The 19367-nt window shown below is 42.5% G+C and overlaps 1 protein-coding gene across 1 annotated transcript; it reads left to right on the top strand.

Annotated features, from left to right (window-relative positions):
• Positions 1-1774: 1774 nt before the first annotated feature.
• Positions 1775-18430, top strand: prdm1a (PR domain containing 1a, with ZNF domain). Its single transcript, XM_067600508.1, has 7 exons — positions 1775-2112; positions 5509-5880; positions 8671-8790; positions 10029-10281; positions 14260-15332; positions 15674-15802; positions 15928-18430. Exons 1-7 carry the CDS (start codon positions 2086-2088, stop codon positions 16522-16524), a joined length of 2571 nt encoding a protein of 856 aa, XP_067456609.1. The 5' UTR covers positions 1775-2085; the 3' UTR covers positions 16525-18430.
• The last annotated feature ends 937 nt before the right edge of the window (positions 18431-19367 follow it).

Below are 19367 nucleotides of genomic sequence, written 5' to 3'. Positions count from 1 at the left end.
GGCACCACATTAACATAAAGGTTAAACTGCACATCTTAAGAGCACTATAATAGATCCATCACTCAATTATCAGATCTTTATGAATAAAGAAAATAAAATTTGCTGTCCCGAAGCACAAAACTCTGTGAACGAGACCATTTTTATGTTGTTGAGGAGATTCTCGTCATGTCTCGTCAGCCTATGAAAGTAAAAATTATTCATCCTCATTTCCTGTCATCTCACCACTGTTGACTCTCTAATAAAGGTGACAATCATCAGATAAGTGCACAGATGAAATTATAAATATCCAGGAAAAGTATAGTTAACGAGGGTTAAATGAGAGTATTGGTTTAATGAATTGTCATTATATGCTTGTGCGCTATCAGATATTATAAAACAAGCAGCAGAATTTTCTAATAAATGATGGAATTGATGAGAGGACAGAGAACTGTCTCCTTTCTTCATATTATTAAACTTTTCAACTCACCGCGACCTCTCTTGAACCAGATATCACATGAGCTTTGTGGCTCTTTGAATAAAGCTGTGAAGAACATTCATGTAACAGGCGACACTGTCTAAATGACTGAAAGCCAGTTTATTTCATGTCTTATGGAAGAATAATACAGTACATAAATAAGCACTTGTTGAACATCTTATAAACATCAGAGAATGTTTAGCTGATTTTGTTCACTGTAGGAAATGTGTGTGTTGTTTTTTCTTCTTACACCCACACACTGTAATCACATTTCTCTTTTTGGTTCTTTTAATAGAAACCACATCACGGCCGTACTGGCCTCCCTGCTCTGGTTACCAGTGAAATATAGTGAATTGATTTGAAGATTCTTTTGTTTTTTAAAAGCTCTTAATGGTTCAGCAACAACTTGATCTCCTCATGTTCTGCACCCGGACTCCTCCACGATCCCTTTGATCAGTTACCATGCTCTTCCTCATCTATCACCACTGTTAAAGCATCACATTTGACTCCTCTTCATTTTTAATATCATGATAAAATAGTTTTAACTTCATATCTCACAGTTATCTGTTTATTTTTGTTTTGTTTGAATCATTTAACTGCGTCTTAAACTCCTCTTTTCCCTCCTCTGTAAACATGAAATACAAAAGATTCAAATTTAAATGATAAAACTTGGCATTAAGTCGTTTTAAAGAGAGAGAGAAAGTAAAAAAGAGAGAGAGACAAGAGAGGGAAATGAGAAGACAGATAAAAATTAAAGAGAAGAGAGAGGGTGAGAGACACCGACGGTAAAAGAAAGAGAGGCAGAGAGAGAGAGAGTCTTTAAGTCCTTTAGCGAAAGCAACAAGGGCAGACCAGTCCTGCCCCCTAGAGGCAAAGCGTGTGTGTGTGCGTGCATGTGTGCATGCATGAGTGTGTGTGTGTGTGTCTAAGTGCGTTTTCCTGGGGAAGAGAGGGACATCCTGTGACAGTGACTCAACACTTCCCCCCCAACACACACACACACACACACACACAAAAGTTGTTTATACCCTTTTGAAGCTGCTAACAGACATTTCCCATGCGCACACACACACACACGCACACACACACACACACACACACACACCATCATCATCACTGAAAGAAAACTTTATTTTTAGGCTGAAAAAGTTTCAGTGTTTTCAATGTGTGTGTGTTTGTGTGTGTGTGTGTGCAGCTCATGGCCTCAGGTGAAAGCGCCTGCTGCTGCTTCCTCGCAAACAAAAGTGTGTGTGTGTGTGTGTGTATGAGTGTGTGTGTGTGTGTGTGTGTGTGTGTGTGTGTGTGGGGAAGAAGTAGGGTGGGAGGAGTCAGGAGGAGGGGCTAGGAGTCCAGAGGGCGTAGCCTGGAGAGAGAGAGAGAGAGGGAGCACTCTTTCCAACATAGTGAGAGGCATGTTATTTTGTCAGGCATTCGAGCACAGGACACCGAGTGGATCACACACACACGCACACACACGCGCACACACATATATACACACATACCAGTGTGGAGTATCAGCGCTCGGAGCGGGACGGACGGACGGAGGGGGAGAACTGCACCTGTCCCACACTCTCTATCTCACACACACACACACATATATATATACAGAGAGGCACTGATCAGTCGTCCCTATGTGTGGATGGGACCAAAGTTACTCGGTGAGTACGGATTTACTCGTAACACCTTTTTTTATATTTTATATCCAGAGAAAGAAACTTTATTTCAGCTTTTTTTTAAAGCTAGATTTGAGCCGTTTTTTTTTTTTTTTTTGGTTTTGTTGTTTTACTTTTCTTAGTTAGAAACATCTAGATTGTGAGAATTAACAAGCGTTAAGTATAAATCAAACTTTTAAAACATTTATTCTTAATTTACTGACTTTTAAGATCATTTGAAACCAGATTTGTAGCTTTCTTTGGTGTTTGTGTCTGACTGGACGTTTAAAGAAGTTCTGATTTGAGGGTAAAGGAGATTATTTTATTGTTTTAATGTTAGTTGCTGCTGGTGGGTTTTTTTTAGCACTTTTTGGATTTAGTGATTGTTTTAACTTCCACTTCTAAGTGGGTTTTTTTTTCTAGTTTGCTCAGCACCTCAGGCTTTTTTTTTTGCAGACTTACATGATTTGTTTTGTGAATGAAAACTCTTGAACATGAGTCTCAGTGAAGTGTCCTCATGGATTTAAAAATGAGATAAAAGTCTGATTTGCTATCACGGCTTCGCTCTGATTGGTAATGCAACATCTCACAGAGTTGCATCTTGACTTATGGAAATGTACCTGCGTCTGAAATTCCTGTGACTGCGTGCAGACTCAGCTTTTATATTTTCAGTTGGTCTAAAAGTGCGAGAGGCGAATTGTTTCTTGGTTCTTGGTTTCACTATTAGTTCTCGATGTTGCAGCTGTTATGCAAAAAAATTAAGCGTTCTGTCGAAAGCTGAGATATTGAGAAACTTTTCCTTAACAAATGAAGTTTTTTTTTTTAATGTGCTTCATTTAAATGGCAAATAGAGAAGAAACTTGTTGTTCTGCTGCGTCTGATCTCTGTAGGAAGAAGCTCAGCTGCTTATCAGGGAGAAATTATGTGTCTTAGCTGGAAATTTTCATAGTTTTACAATTTAAATAAAGGATTTTGTGGTTTTTGTGAGACTTGAATGTAATTTTAATGTTTAGCTTTGCACCAGTCTGACGGCTTCTGCTGTTAAAGTCAAGATTCAGACTGTTTTTAAAGCAAAAATAGATCAACTTTCTTTAAATTTTAGGGATATTTTAATAAGTTCAAGAGCATGTTCTTGCAAGTTTAGCACAAAAAAAAGTGTTTTGATGTGCAAAAGCGCAAAACATATCAGATTAACTGTGAACATGAAGTGATGATGAGGCTCTCGCCTTTTAAATTGAGCGGTTTTCCCAGTTTGTGCTTCCTGAAAGGCATCTTCATATCCTTTTAAATCAGTCCTTGTCAGTAAGCGGAGGTGGTTTGAGTTCATATCTCTCTCTTTTTTTTTTTGTCAGTTCTTGCTTCTGTTGGAAAGAAAGAAGTCGTTAGCTGTGACTGGAGCCAGTTGGATGTGAAATAATTTTCTTTCTTGTGGCTGCAGAAAAAATGTAGAGAGCTGAGTGTGGTCACTGAGGATCTGCTGCTTTCCGCTTGTCTGCGTGGGACGAGCAGCATGTTTGTCCCTGTGTGGATATCTGGCTGTGTGTGTGTGTGTGTGTGTGTGTGTGTGTGTGTGTGTGTGTGTGTGTGGGATTGTCTTGGGTGGGATCACGTTTGAAGTTTTGTTTGCGCTGCTGTGGCCCCCCAAATGGAAAAGTTTTGGCGCTCCCTTCCTCAACACTCACCCCCCTCCTCCTCCACCTCCCTCCTGTCCATTACCAACACACACACACACACACACACACACACACACGCTGGGAGTCGGGATGATTTGCCGGTTCCGCTGCAGTGCCACTCTGCTTCCAATTTTAGCTTCATTCAGACACAGACAGCGTTTCCTTCCTCTGTCTTCAACCCCAGGGAGAGACGGGGAGGAGGAGGAGGGAAATACGGAGGAGAGTTCAAGATTCGAATAATCCGCCCGCCCGCCCGCCCGCGTCGCGTTGAGCAAACTTTCTCTACAAACTGATAAGTGTCTGAGTTGCACTTTCAATGTTTTCTGTATAAAAATGAGTCAAATATGAAGTTAAATCGTTTCAAGGAGAGAGAGAGAGAGAGAGAGAGAGAGAGAGAGAGAGAGACACTGACAGAGAACCGGAAAGAGGGAGAGAACAAAAGGAGAAATTAGTCTAAAAGCTGCAGAAATGAGGAAACTCACCATTCATGTTAACCTCACTTTGTTTCATGATTTATTTTTTTAATCTTCAGACGCTGGAGTTCATCATTCAGTAAAGTCGATTTGCTGTTTTGTAAATTTTATTTAGTTGTATAAAATGTGAACAAAAATGTGTAACTTTGCTTCATTCTTCATATTTGCATAATAGGAAGCGAGCATCACTTTTACATCACCTAATATCAGACACGTGTCGAGTTACTCAATCAGCACCTCTTCATTCGCCTTTGATCACGGCGTCCTTATCTCCGCCTGACTCATTTTAAATCTCACCTTGTGGTTTTGTTTTTTTTTTATAGACATAAAAAGAGAAAGATAAATAAGAAATCAATCAGTCTGATGCATTTCGGACTTTAGATACGCAAACAGATAATAGTCGGTGTCACGTCTGAGGATGTAAACGGGAGGAGAAGCTTCATATTGAAGGATTTGAATCAAAATCAAAGAAATAAGAGTAAAACATTTTTACCGTAATGAGGGTGGATGTTTCTCTCAAATAACAGCCGTATTATATTCTTATCACATTAAAGTGAACAATTACTGCAGTAAACGGATGAATGAATGCAGCTTTTATTCCATAATTGTTTCCCAAATTAGTTAATGTTTTCTCTAAATAGTTGACAAGACAAACAGTTTCCTGTCTGTTCCTCAGTGTGTGTGTGTGTGTGTGTGTGTGTGTGTGTGTGTGTGTGTGTGTGTGACAGCAATGTTAGTCAGACGCCCCCCCCCCATTGAGTCACCACACATAATAATCACATCTCTTCCCTATCCTCTCCTTCCTCATCCCTTCATCTCTCTGTTTTTTATCTCATTTCTTTTTCTTTCTTTCTTTCTTTCCGCATTTTATTTCTTATCTCTTTCCTCCCACATCTCCTTTTTTTCCTTACTTTTGTTATTTTGTTATCTTTTTTTTTTCCATTTAATCCACCACGCCTCTCGGTGTCGCCTTACATCTTTCCTTTTTTTCTTTCCTCCCTTTCTCCTCGTCTTTTCCTTTTATTTCTTTGCATTTATTGTTTTACCCTTTAACCTTATTTTGTTTCTTTTATGTTTTATTTTACTCTCTTCCATCCTTTTCTTGTGTCCTTTATTTCTAACCACTACGTCTTTCTTCCTTTCTTTTTCTTTCACGTCTTCTTATATTTTTGCACTTTTCTTCATCAGTGTAAATGTTTTAACAAAGCAGATTAAAAGTGTAAAATCTCTCTTTTTTCTTCCTCTCTGTCGTCCAGGCGACCTCTCATAGCTCGGCCATGTTGACCAGTGAGGGGGCGCACACTATGGAGCAGGACGACACACAACATGGAGTGAAGATGGCCTCCGCCACCACTACCACAACAACAGCAGCCGCCGCCGCAGCTGGCGCCAGCTCAGACGGAGCAGAGACCATGACAGACACGGACGTAGACATGGAGATGGAGATGGAGGAGGCGGACATGACGCGCTGGACGGAGGCAGACTTTGAGGAGAAGTGCACGTATATTGTCAAAGACACGGCGTGGGAGGCGGGCCCAGACGGTGACACCATGATGATGACGACGACCAGAGCGGAGGCGTCTCTGCCGAGAAACCTGGCCTTCAAACACCCAGCTGAGAGCAAGGAGGTCAGACTCACATACCCTCCCCCCCCCCACACACACACACACACACACACACACACACACACCACACACACATTGGCAGACATACAAACTTTCTCTCCAGTCATGATTTTTCAAATATTCTCAGGAAGAGAACGCCGGCAGTATAGACACACACACACCTACACACACACATGAGTCAGATATAGGTCATGTAATGAAGAGGAGGTCGTGTCTCGTCGTAAAACACACATTACAGAGAGGAATGTGTGTGTGTGTGTGTATGAAACGCCTGAAGCAGGATTCACTCACACATACACACACACACTGTAACTGAAGTGTTTACGCTGCATCTTCATCAACGTGCATCCATCCATAAAAACTCATTAATCATCTGAGGATATGATGACGGCTTGATCCTGTGTGTGTGTGTGTGTGTAAATGCGTGTTTCTTCTATATCATAGTACTCATTAAACCAGCTGCAGTACCTGATCTTGCTGGCAGGGGGAGCCAACTAACACAACACAGCAAACTGCTTCTGATTGAGTGACAGTTGAAGTTTCAATGTGACTTAATTTTTCGCCCATCTGATACTTCATGATTCAGAGCGTCTTGAAACTCCTGAATGTTTCTGTTTGGTTTTTTTTAAGAGAGTAACCTGTAAATTTATAGCTGATTTACTGGTGATGATAAAATAACTGCTGTCACACAGTTTCTGCTACCGAGCAGGAATAAAAAGCCTAATTTACACGTGTCCTCTGTTAATCTTTAAGTAACAAACGAGCGACCTCGTGACCCTTTGACAGACTTAAAAGTATGAATCGAAGCGGAGGTGAAAAAGTCAAAATGTCAAAGTGTCAAAGTTTGAAACTGAGGGTGGATAACAGCGAGGTATAGATCTGTGATGCACCGCAACCGAACCGACTCTCTGGTTATGTTAAAGGAGGGTGTTGAGCTTCTGAAAGCTGAAATTTTAGTTGTAAATTTGCATTTCAGGGGACAATTCTGATTTGCATCTTCCTACAGCTTTAGTTATTTGATGAGACGTATCAGTATTTAATAATCCCCCGAACACAAATGCAGAAATCGACTCGAGAGCAAAAAAAAAAAGGTTAACACACACGTCTCATTCTGAAGGCTAAAAACAGATTCACGACGGATCTGTGTTGTGTTTTGCCAGACAGATTGGATGCATGACTGCAGGTCAAAAGGTCAAAAACTTTTTGACACCTTGTGACTTTCTCTGTAAACTTAAAAGTGTCGGCGATCGCATAGATTTTCTCATCAGCGGCTTATCAACGGGAAACTGTGGAAAGAACCAGAGATGCAAAAAAAAAGAAGAAGTGTGTTTTGTTTACGAGCTGATACGCTATCAGTTAATATTTATCTGGCCTGAGAGAGAGGAAGAAGAGAAAGACTGAGGCTCTGATCAAAGAAGATTGCGTTTAAAGGAGGAGAGAGAGAGAGAGAGAGCGAGCATTGTAAAAGTCTGTTAATAAGTAAAAAAAAAAAAAAAAAGCCTCCTGTTGCACACTCATGTCTGGTCTCATGTAGGGAAAAAAGGGGAAAGGGGGATTTCCTATGTCACCAGGGAACAAGGGGGTTTGGGAAAGATGTCTGTTTGCGTGGGTTATGCATGAAGAAAATGTGTGTATGCGTCTGTGTTTGTGTGTGTGTGCGCGTGTGCATATGTGTGTGCATGTGTGTGTGTGTGTGTGGGTGTTTCTCCACCATCCACGACTGGAGCCTGATGTCTTGTCGCCAGATAATCCCTCGCTTTTTCTCTTCCTCCTCTTCTTCTTATTATTCCTCCTCTCCTCCCGTTTTTCTCCCTTTAATCAAATCAAATGAGAAACCAAAAAAAAAAAGAAAAAGTGAAACAAAAGAATCTTTTTTTTTTTTTTTTTTTCTTTTGAGTATCTGGATGTTTCCCCCCTGAAGCGTCTGAAGTGGCAGCGGTTTTGGTTTGATGTGGCGGCGAGTTGAAATGTGATGAGAGAGAGAGACAGACAGAGAGAGAGAGAGATTTGAAAGAACAGATTTTACAGGTTTTCTTTGTCCACACATACACACACGAACACACACGAACACACACACGCTTTCTTTAATGAACTGAAGCATGAAGTCGGTTCATTAATCATCACCTGTTGACAGGTGCTTGATAGTGTGTGTGGCTGCGTGTCTATGTTTATGTATGCAATAAGATTTAATGAGACTTAATGACACGTATCACTGATGGATGTGCACGACAGCGTGAAAACACACACACACGCTCCATATCTACGGCAAGCCACTTGGTCAAAAAAAACTCCTAAAGGTCCTATTTCTTGTGTGTTTTAACACTGAAGATCTTTACCTGTTTGCGTGTAAAATTCTTGCATCTTAACAAGGAAAAATCAGACGTTTTAAGACATAAAAAAAGTGGGTTAATAAGTTGAATTTTGCCAGTGTTGGTTGATGCTTCCTCATGTCACTTTACATAACATTAATAATAATTAATGAGGGGGTTTGGATAATAAAAGGTTGCGTACAGGGATTGGAGAGCGGTAAAACTGTGCTAGAAGGATGTAAACCACTGTAAAAAACACATCAAAGGAAGAAGGAAGTGAGATTTTCACACTGGTGGCAGTTTTGAGCATGTTTAGACGTTGCAAACAAACACACGCAGTTATTGTCTTAACGCCAGATCATTACTTGTTAAGACACAAAAATTTAGAGCACACAAAGATATATATTACGAACTTCGTCACACACCACTTCAAAGACCTCTTTGCTCTTTTGTCTAAGCTGTGTGTGTGTGTGTCTTTGCGCAGGTGGTCGGCGTATGCAGCAGGGAGTACATCCCCAAGGGAACCCGCTTCGGTCCCCTGGTGGGCGAGATCTACACAGCCGATAGCGTCCCCAAAGACGCCAACCGCAAGTACTTCTGGAGAGTGAGTACACATACACGGAAAACACAGACATATATATATACAGACACACACACACACGCGCGCACTTCGTAAGAACCCGGAGAGACCCCTTCCTGTGATGTCACGCACATCTAAAGTCACTCAGTGGAACAGGAAACTGGGCTCTCTGTTTTTCTGTGTGAGAGAGTTTATATGTGTGTGTGTGTGTGTGAGAGAGAAAAAGAGAGAGACGGGGATATGATGTCACCTTCGCACAAAAAACATGTTACACTGTGGTTCCTGTAAGTACATACACACACACACACACATATACACACACACTGTTTGACAGAACACACTCCATCACTACCCGTAACTGACAGTGAGAGTGCACACACACTCACGAACCACCTGACCACCGCCTACGCAGCGTGCGTGTATGTGTGTGTTCGACTCGCATATGAAAAGAAAGACTCACTATGCGTCTAACCGCAAGCACACAAAAATCAAAAAGGTGTTCCATTCATGCTCATATCTCACTTTCTCACGCACACGCGCACACACACACACACACACAGATAGATAGAGAGAGAGTGAAAGAAAGAGACAGAGAGAGAGAGAGAGGGGGAGGAGAAGTAGAAAAATGAGTTGCTTCTTCCTTTCTCTTTTCAATATAAAAGAGGATCTCCTCCTCCTCAGCGCTCTGTCTGTTTCTGTCCGTTCGTCCGTCTCGAGGAGATGAAGCTGAGGAGAGAGACATGGTGAGGAATGAGAGGATGAAGGGTTGAGAGAGAGAGAGAGAGAGAGAGAGAGAGCGGGAGAGTTGGACATTTTTGTATTTTATATTTAAACAAGCTGGATTTTCTCTCTCTTTGCTGGGTGGCAGCTTGGGTAAAGTTAGTTAGTTATTTATTTGGTAAATTACATTTAAAGTACTGATTACATTAGTTATATCATCAATCATTTAACAGTAAATCTGTGTATGACTAGTTTAAAGTTTATTACCTAATTGCAAAATTTCATTTTTACTAAATTTATTATTACTTTCCTCCTCATGTGGTTGCTGATTCACTTACATTGTTAAGTTAGTGAGTCAGCAAAGTGATATAAGTGTATTAAAAGGCAGTGAATAAAATTAGAGACATTTTTTTACAGTACATTTTCTACATTTATACCAACTGAATTAATATAATTGTGTCCTTTTTTTGTAAGAAAGAAAGAAAAAAAGTGAATTAAATACTTTGATTAAATCCTAAATTAACTACTTCTCTCCCCTTCAGATCTATGCCGACGGGGAGTTCCACCACTTCGTCGACGGCCTGGATGAGACCCGTTCTAACTGGATGCGGTACGTGAACCCTGCCCACTCGGAGGCAGAACAGAACCTGGCGGCATGTCAGAATGGCATGGAGATTTACTTCTACACAGTGAAGCCCGTCCCGGCCGGCGCCGAGCTGCTCGTGTGGTATTGCCACGACTTCGCCAGACGCCTCCATTACCCGCCGTCCGGAGAGCTGATGATGCAGAAACTCAGTAAGTCCAAATGATTTAATTTTTTTTTATATTTTAAAGTTAGGTGAGGACAGAATTATTATTTTTTGGCCTTAAAGGTCAACTACTCTTTGTACAAGAACAGCCAGTTTTTATTAATTATTATTTAAGCTGCTAACTTAAAAAAACTTAAGTGATGTAGGTGTGTCCGTGTGTCTTGAGTGTGTCCTGTCGCCGCTCTTAAAGCCTCTTAAAGCCTTCCTCTCTGAACGTTAGCCTGTCATTATCTTACACACACACACAATACTATACAAACTGACAACCTTTCATCTCTGTCAGTGCCATCGTTGTATTTGTGTGTGTGTTTATGTGTATCTGTGTGTGTGTGTGTGTGTGTGCCAGTGACAGTGTAATTACACAGACAGGGAAGGGGGGAGGGGGGGGGGGATATGGCCCCTAATGCCACAGTCTTACACACTTAAAGACCCGCTTTTAACATGAAAGCTCGCACATCCACACTCTACACAACCTCACTCAACCTCAATAAAAGAGCCAGAGACACTGTGTGTGTGTGTGTGTGTGTGTGTGTGTGTAGGTGTGTGTGTGTGTCTTCCATGACCTTTTTATGAGAAAGTAAGCGTCTTATTTTCACTACGCTATATATATTCATCCCCTTACTGTTAATGCTAACCCCAAAACCTAAATGTAAACCTCTAAACATCGTGAATGAGTGAGACTCAAATCACCCTGCGTTCATGACACGGTGACTGCACTTATCCACTTTAGCTGATCTGATCAAAGGGAGAGCGAGCTAAACGGGAAACAAAGAAAGAGAGAGAGAGAGAGAGAGAGAGAAGGAGCTCAGGGGTTTCCAGATTTGACTGCAGGCTAATAGCAGTGTTAAGGTGGCAGAGGAACCAGCAGACCCAGCCTGGGCGACTCCACTGCCCAGGGAGAAATGCGCATGACCTGGGGGGACAGAGGCAGGAGGAAGCCCAGGCCCTCCCCCCCCTCTCTCTCTCTCTCTCTCTCTAAAGCTTGTGTTTGTGTATACAGTATATGTGTTGTCTTTAATTAGCTTCCTCTGTCACTTAGCCCCACAGGCTCCTATTGACCCGCCAGTGACTCGAATACAGATGTTTACCTGCAGCAGGAACAGAGTATGATTTTTGACCGTTGGCGCGGTCCACGAGAGTTTAAGCTCTCTAAAAAAAAAAACGAAGTCAGAAATAATCTCATCGGCTGAGTAAAACCAAGAAAACCACAGTTTTTTCTGACTAAGTAACGTTAAACCGAAACCTAGTTAAAAGGGCAAAAGGTGAAGGAAGAGGAAGCTGCTCTGATGAATCCTGGTAGTTGTGCTACTGACTGAAAAAAAAGTGCAAGTCAGTTATTTAAGCTAGCTGTGTAGCCTAGCTGACATTCCAAGTTTAAACTCCTCAGCGTTATGAACGCCGTGGCTAAGAATGAATGTCATTTTCACATTTTGAATATTTCACCCGACACATCTGGGTTGCTGTTACTACGAGTAGCAAAAACATGCACTCAAAGCAAATTCATGAAATATAAAAGATGCTTAGTAATTCTCTGTTTTTGGAGGTTAGCTAGTTAGACAAACGGCAAAAATTTGCATAATTTCCGATAGGCAATAGGTATAAATTGATTTTGTCGATTATTAATGATTCTTTTCGTTTTAGTTCTTTATAATCCAATTTTAGCCACATTTTTTCATGTTTTGGCTAGCTCAGATTATTTGTGTTCACCCACGCCTCTAGAGCTGCTCCATTTTCATAGAAATGCTTGAATGACTCTACAAAGTCAAGCCAGGTTAATTAATCAATCAAAATCAAAATCTCAGATACTGCTCGTTAGATTCTGCTCAAACTAGAGAAGAAGACATAACTGACTCTTGCGTTTTGGACTTTTTAAAAGTTACACTCTGCGTCCTTAGGGAGGCGCCACAGTTGTCCAAACCGACTGACATCCTGTATTTTATTCCTGAGAAGCGCGACATGTCTCCTGTTGTCGGTTTCTAGCTTTTGCTCTTTAGCTCTTCTGTCGTAGGGTTTCCAGCACAGTCATAGCAAAACCAGACGTGTGTGTTGACATCTGTGTGTGTGTGTGTGTGTGTGTGTGTGTGTGTGTGTGTGTGTGTGTGTGCGCCTGTGCATGAGCAGAATGACTGAGCGCGCACCGCTGTCTCACTCCCTCACTTTCTCCTCTCTCTCTCTCTCTCTTTCTCTCTCTCTCTCTCCTCTCTTGCTTTTTTTTTTGTCGCCGTCGTTTAGCATTCTTCAAGTGTTAGCACTTGAAAGCACCTGTCAGCCATGTGTGTGTGTGTGTGTGTGTGTGTGTATGTGTGTGTTGTGTTCAAAGACGCTCTGCTCTGCCGACAAAAACACTCTCTCTTCTCAAACACACACACAAACACACACAGAGAAACACAAATACACACAAAAATCATAAGTGGTACATGCCATCACATCCATTCTTTTCATCTCAAACAGATGCTAGCTCACACATACTGTGCATGTGTTTGTGTGTTTGTGTGTGTGTGTGTGTGTGTCAGCCATTTGCCTGATATATTTGGCACTTGAAAGGAACAGAAAAAGGTGGAGGAGGGAGCGCTGGAGGTAGAGTTGCACCCCCCCCGTTCCACCTCCTCTCTTGACTACTTGAACTTCCTGGCAGAAGGGCCGTGCTGACAGATTGATATCTCCAAGATGGCTGCCCTGTTTGTTTTCTGGAAGAGGGAAGGAGGGAGGAGGAAGAGGAGGAGGAGGAGGAAGGCTAACTGATAACCTCAATGTTTACTTACTGCCGCTATACTACCAATGCAAGGGTCACCGACTATGTGTGTGTGCGTGTGTGAGGGGGGGAAATTGGGGGGGGGGGGGATTTCACAAGTGCTGGCACTCAGGATTAACTTTGACAACCTCCATCTCTCTCACACACACTTACTTACTCTCATACACACACACACACACACGCTCCCCTCTGTGCGACCTCATGGTAAAAAGTCGACTGGGCAGTAAATGAGCTTATAGATAATAGACGGCGGCGTTTTAAGGGCCCGACTTTGGCCATTTAACAGCCGAGATGTGCCGCAAGCTGACATGCCGGGGCTTTTAGAGTCTGTGTGTGTGAGCTCTCCTCCTAATCCACTCTTTCATCATGCAGACGACACAGTAGATGTTAGCGACTGAAGAGGAAGCTCTCTAATTTAACCTTTGGCCTGGAAACAATAGCGAATGGCCAGGGAAAAATCAGGAGAGTTGGAGCTTGATCAAAAGTGTGTGTGTGTGAGTGTGTGTGTTCTGCAAAAAGTGGGAGAGTCAACAAATCAGACAGAGGCCTCTGTCTGCAGGCGCCTCTGTGTGTGTACCTTGTCACAAGGTGTGTGTGTGTGTGTGTGTGTGTGTGTGGAGGGCAGGTGGAGGCCAAGCTTTTTTGGAGAATATCTTTAGCAGGAAACCTTCCATCAGCCCTGTGTGTGTGTGTGTGTGTGTGTGTGTGTCTGCCATCATTTTGATTTTTATCTTTATTATAGAAACACACACACACACATACACACACATACATACCACACACACACACACACAAAGTTGCCCAAAGGCAGCTGTCACGCCTCACTTCCTGTCTTTTGCCCCTGTCCTCTCCCCTCACGCTCGTTCGTCAAATCTGTCACCTTAATTGGCCCGCTGAGTTACTAATGGTGTTCCTTTACCCTGCGACACACACACACACACACACACATACACACACACACACACACACACACACATACACACACACATATAAACACACCTCTGCTGAAGAGAACTGAATCACGAAGGTTTATCTCTGTTAGTTTCGGATGGTAAAGGAATTTGAGTATGTTGTTAAATAGATGTCATGACTATTATTTTATTACTATTTTATTATTTTTATTTTATTAATTAATGAGCCCCACGTGGTACCAAGTGGACTATATCTTGCTCAGGTAAACTCCCTCTGACACCTCTCTCTTTGTCTCTACAGAGCAGTCTCTCTTGGAGGTCAAGCAACAGCAGGTGAGCAGTGAGGAGCATGTGGTCGAAGCCTCCAGCCCATCCCCCGTCTCAGTGACCCCTACCCCGCCCAAGAGGGAACATAGTGTCCTCTCCATTCTGCGGGGCACCAACAGCACCTCTTCTTCCTCGTCAACCAAGCGGGAGCCCAGTCGGCCGCTTCCCACGCGCCCGCGTTGCGCCGACAGCCCCGATCGCCCTTTGTACCCCCGTGCCCTCTACCCGGCTATCAGGACCCACCCTCACATCCCTGAAGACTTCCTTAGCCACAAACCCGGCCAGCTCGGTTACCCTCGTTCCCCTGGCAACCAGTCCTCAGCTACGCCCAGCCCGTCGGCGAGGAGCAGCCCAGACAGCAGCCCTCAGGGGAGCCCCTCGGTTCCAGCGCCATCACCAGCATCTTTCTACCCCACTGGACTGGGTTCCTACCCTGCTTACTCTCCACCATCCGCACCCCTCTCATCACCCTTCTACCCTCCAGGAGCCCCTTACTCGCGCTACCTCCTGCCTCATCATTACCCTCTGCCTGGCGGTGGCGTCCCCGCCGTGGGAGGGATCTTTCCCCGGATGTACCCTCTCTACAGCAGCCTCCTGCCACCTCACATGCCCCTCCTGCCATCTGACACAGCAGGGTTGCGATTCCTGATGCCTGACGCCGCCCCTGCCCACAGAGACTTCCTCTTTCCTGGGCCCACCAGTGCCTTCTCAGCTGCCACCTCTCTGAAGGACAAAGCAGGGCCTCACCACCCTTATCCCGGGCACCCTCACCCACACGGATCGGCCCACGCCCCTTCCAGCGGATCCCCAACAGCAGGCACGGCACCTCCCAGTGAGCGGGTTCCCACCAAGCCTACCTCAGCTCTGCTGGGCAACAGCAGCGAGCATCACCAGGACGAGGAGGCCATCAACCTGACGAAGGTGAAGCGCGGTGTGGGCTCAGCTGGCTACAAGGCGTTGCCTTACCCGCTGAAGAAGCAGAACGGCAAAATCAAGTATGAGTGCAACGTATGCAGCAAGACCTTTGGACAGCTGTCGAACCTGAAGGTGAGGCTCCAGATGCCAGCGAGTTGTTCCGTGTTTGGCTTTCAATGTTATGCCTGCTCGTCTGATTTATTGCCTTATTTATCATTCCGTTCCTTTGTACTGTGAGGATGTCAGTGTAATTAGTAGGCAGCAGAGCAGGTTTACAGCACTTTAAATAGCAAGGAGTGTCACAAAAGGCTTCACGGAAAACACATTACATGGAAAAAAAAACAAATTGACAAGTTCCCCTTTTATTTTTCCCGTTAAGATAATCAAATTAATGTTTCCTTACCATCCCAAGACTCACAAAATCTGAATATGACTAAGCAGATTTTTTTCTTTCCTCTTCCTCCTATATGCAGGTTCATCTACGTGTCCACAGTGGAGAGAGACCCTTCAAATGTCAGACTTGTAACAAAGGCTTCACCCAGCTGGCTCACCTGCAGAAACACTACCTGGTCCACACTGGGGAGAAGCCACATGAATGCCAGGTGAGACCAATGCGGAAGATGTTTTATTTCCTCAGACAGATTAATTAAACGCAGATGTGAGGGTTAGTTGGTGGGTTGCTATAAACTGCTGACATCATTTCTTTTATTTTCGCTTCTCCTCTCAGGTTTGTCACAAGCGTTTCAGCAGCACCAGCAACCTGAAAACTCACCTGCGTCTCCATTCGGGGGAGAAGCCGTACCACTGCAAACTCTGCCCAGCCAAGTTCACCCAGTTCGTCCACCTCAAGTTGCACAAGCGGCTGCACTCCCGCGAGCGTCCACACAAATGCTCCCAATGCCACCGCCACTACATCCATCTGTGCAGCTTGCGGCTTCACCTGAAGGGCTACTGCCTGGCAGCTAACTCCGGCCCCGGCACCTCAGCCGTCTCCAGTCAAGCCGCCTTGGAAGAGATGCAACGCGCCAACGAGGAGATTGAGCGCTTCGACGTCAGTGAGCATGCCGAGCGGCTGGAGCAGCTGCAGGGAGGTGTGGAGGTAGAGGCCATGTTGGAGAAGCAGGTCCTGGGGATGCTGTGGAGGGATACCGACCTCGAGTCCTCTCACTTTCATCCCCACCACAAAAGCAGCGCCGTGTCCGCGGGTTATGGTGTATACGAGTCCCCGAACGAGACATCGGTCATCAAGATGCGGCGCAGCAGTCCCGTTACACCACTTCCTGCCAACGTCACTGTCAAGCAGGAGTCAGAGGATCACGCTTAAGATACCTTTGACCCTCCCCAAAGGACATAAAGTCAGACTGCATGACTCAAGACGGACTGGGTTGCCAGGAGCAACAGCTGTAAATAAATAATTCTCTACCTGGTCGTCATCAGGAGGGACATCATGACCACACCAGGTTTTTCAACCTATCAGGGACTCGCGTACTCAGGGCTACAAGAGACACTGTCCCATGACTACTTTCATTTAATATACTTATAGACAATCATCTATCCAGGACTTACCTTCAGTGTAATTAATATTATGCTATTATCGTTGTTGTATTATTTGGTCTCTATTTTCAAATGTTTTTTTTTGATCAATTAGTTGTTATATAACCTCCTTAATTTATTATACTTTTTATTTGTTGTCTTCAAAAGCAATAAGTGGAAGGGATGGTTACACTGACGGGGTGAAATCAATATAAAAGACTATTTTTTTCTGTTGATATTTTTGTTTTTCTCTGTGGCCATTTCTCTGTAGATAGTCACTCTCTCTATGCCTGTTATCCGTCCTGTGACCTCTGACCCATCGAACCAGGGGTGTCCTCTACTCTTCAGGGTTTTATCTATTTAAATTTTTAAAAACAATCTACCAGGTTTAAAAAAAAAAAAAAAAAAAAAAAGGGTTGAAAACCTTGCCAAATTACGGCACATAAATTTGTTAATTTAGCGAGAAGAGCTTTATTTCAACCCTGCTTGTTCGCTTCCCTAAAGTATGTCTGTGTCCTTTTTCTGATGCCTACTTAATTTAAATGAAACAAAAAAAGGGCATTTTTTTTCTTTTTTGTATATTTTTCACAACGGTTACCTCAGTGTGCATGTGACAACATGAGTGTGTGTTTAAGTGTGTGTGTTTAAAGGGACAGCTGAAGGTGGGAGCTTTCTATTTATTTGCTTTTTTTTTGCTACTTGAAGAAGAAGAAGAAACCAAACTGAACTGGAGTGCAGCTCTTCACGTGGTCCAAAAGGAGCGGCGGCGGCGGCGGCGGCAGCAGAAGCGGCAGCGAATGCTCCGTCTGCTCAACATGTAGCACATAACGGACTCGGGAGGCTAGCGAGCCGCCTCCCACTCGTTCCTCCTCTTGTTTTTTTTTTTTTTTGTTTTTGTTTTTTTTTACTACACTGTTAAACACCCAACAGGGAAGTAAACATCTTCAGATGTAGGGATTCACACTTGACGCTAGTAACCAAAGTTCACTTGGCTTAATTTCAAACGCACACCCAAAAAAAAACAAAAAAAAAAACACAAAAAACAAGGGAAGAAGGACTTGAGGAATCAAAATGCTGAAGAAGGGAAGATGTAGTGTGTATATGATGAAGTGTTGGCTCTTTAGCTGTGGTCTCTCGTTTTGTAGATGTTTTTTTTTGTTTTGTTTTGTTGTTGTTATTGTTGTTTGTTAATATTTTGGTTGAGAAACAAAAGCCCCCTCCCCTTTCTTTAACCCGTCCGCCATCTTGTTAATGAACTGGCATACACCAAAGCACCTCGGCCTTCTTCTTTTATGCACTGGCCCCCCCTCCTCCTCCTCCTCCTCCTCCTCCTCCTCCTACTTTATAACTTCAGTGCCGATGCTTGCACCATTTACAATGTGTTCAATGTTACTTAAACCGGTAATAATGGCATTAAGACTCGACTTAATGTTACCATAGCAACCTGTGATTTTTTTTCCTGCAGCAGTTGTGCATCAACGATCTGAACTCTGTACTCTGATTGGTTATCTTTCTCTCTCTCTCTCTTACTAATGTTCGACCAAAGCATCTCTTTCTCTCTGATCAGAGCTTTAACTCCACAAGAGAATCCCCCTAAAGAACTGTCTCTGTTTACATTCTGGTTTACATAGTTATTTATGTGCAAAATTGTCAAAAAGTGTAAATTATGATATAAATGTTCACTGCTTTAATCTAAACCCCTGCGACTCTGTGTTTGATTCTTTTTCACCAGTGTTTTGGTATAAGTGCACAAACATTCTGACCACACTTGAGCAATTATATTTATCTTTATTTATGACTATTTATGTATTCATTCATCTATTATCATTTTACCAACAACTTAGTGTGGAGCAATATATGCTAGACCTGCATCTGCTGCTATCATCTTAATTACACATAACAGGTTTATTTTTTTAGATGATTTTTTCTTCTTATCAGTTTTGGAAACTCTCAAGAATGTCACCAGGCTTCAACACGTTTTAAGTAAACTTGAACATAACAAAAAGTTTCAGGAATAAATGCTAGAATTACTTAAATTTAGTTTGCTGTGAAGTTAGCTAACAGCTAGCTAGCAATACTGCAGTAACTGTATCCACCAGGACGTTAGCCTCACTGCCACAAGCCGTTTTACAACTCTATATTTTATATTGTTAATAATATTCATATTTATAAATATATAAAATGACTTTAAATCCATTTTTCTTCCAATAACTTTTTAAAAATTGGATGTAGTGTCTCCACACAAGTTTGCTTTTATACATAAACATAAAATACAGATAAAATCAGGGTGATAAAATAAAATGAAATGAAATGAAATGAAATAAAATAAAATAAAATAAAATTAAGTAAAATTAAGTAAAATAAAATAAAATAAAATTAAGTCAAATAAAGTCAAATAAAATAAAATAAAATAAAATAAAATTAAGTAAAATAAAATAAAATAAAATAAAGAAAAATAAAATAGAATAAAGTAAAATAAAATAAAATAAAGTCAAATAAAGTCAAATAAAATAAAATAAAATAAAATAAAATAAAATACAACTAAACAAGCCAGTAGAGATCTTAGTGTCTATGAGACCTTTCGGGGGTCTTGGTCAAAGGTTTTGCAGCATCAATCTAGACCATTTAACTCCA

This window comes from Thunnus thynnus, chromosome 10, assembly GCF_963924715.1.
Source record: "Thunnus thynnus chromosome 10, fThuThy2.1, whole genome shotgun sequence".
Taxonomy (NCBI): Eukaryota; Metazoa; Chordata; class Actinopteri; order Scombriformes; family Scombridae; genus Thunnus; species Thunnus thynnus.
Note: the sequence above shows the minus strand (reverse complement) of the source record. Positions and strands in the feature narration are given on the sequence as shown.

What these genes read in the sequence shown, in the direction of transcription:
- prdm1a (XM_067600508.1), top strand. Translation starts at nt 2,086, where the DNA reads ATGTGTGGATGGGACCAAAGTTACTCG. An exon ending in ACCGCAAGTACTTCTGGAGA is followed by an intron (nt 8,791 to 10,028) that starts GTGAGTACACAT and finishes TCTCCCCTTCAG; the next exon opens with ATCTATGCCGACGGGGAGTT. An exon ending in GCTGATGATGCAGAAACTCA is followed by an intron (nt 10,282 to 14,259) that starts GTAAGTCCAAAT and finishes TTGTCTCTACAG; the next exon opens with AGCAGTCTCTCTTGGAGGTC.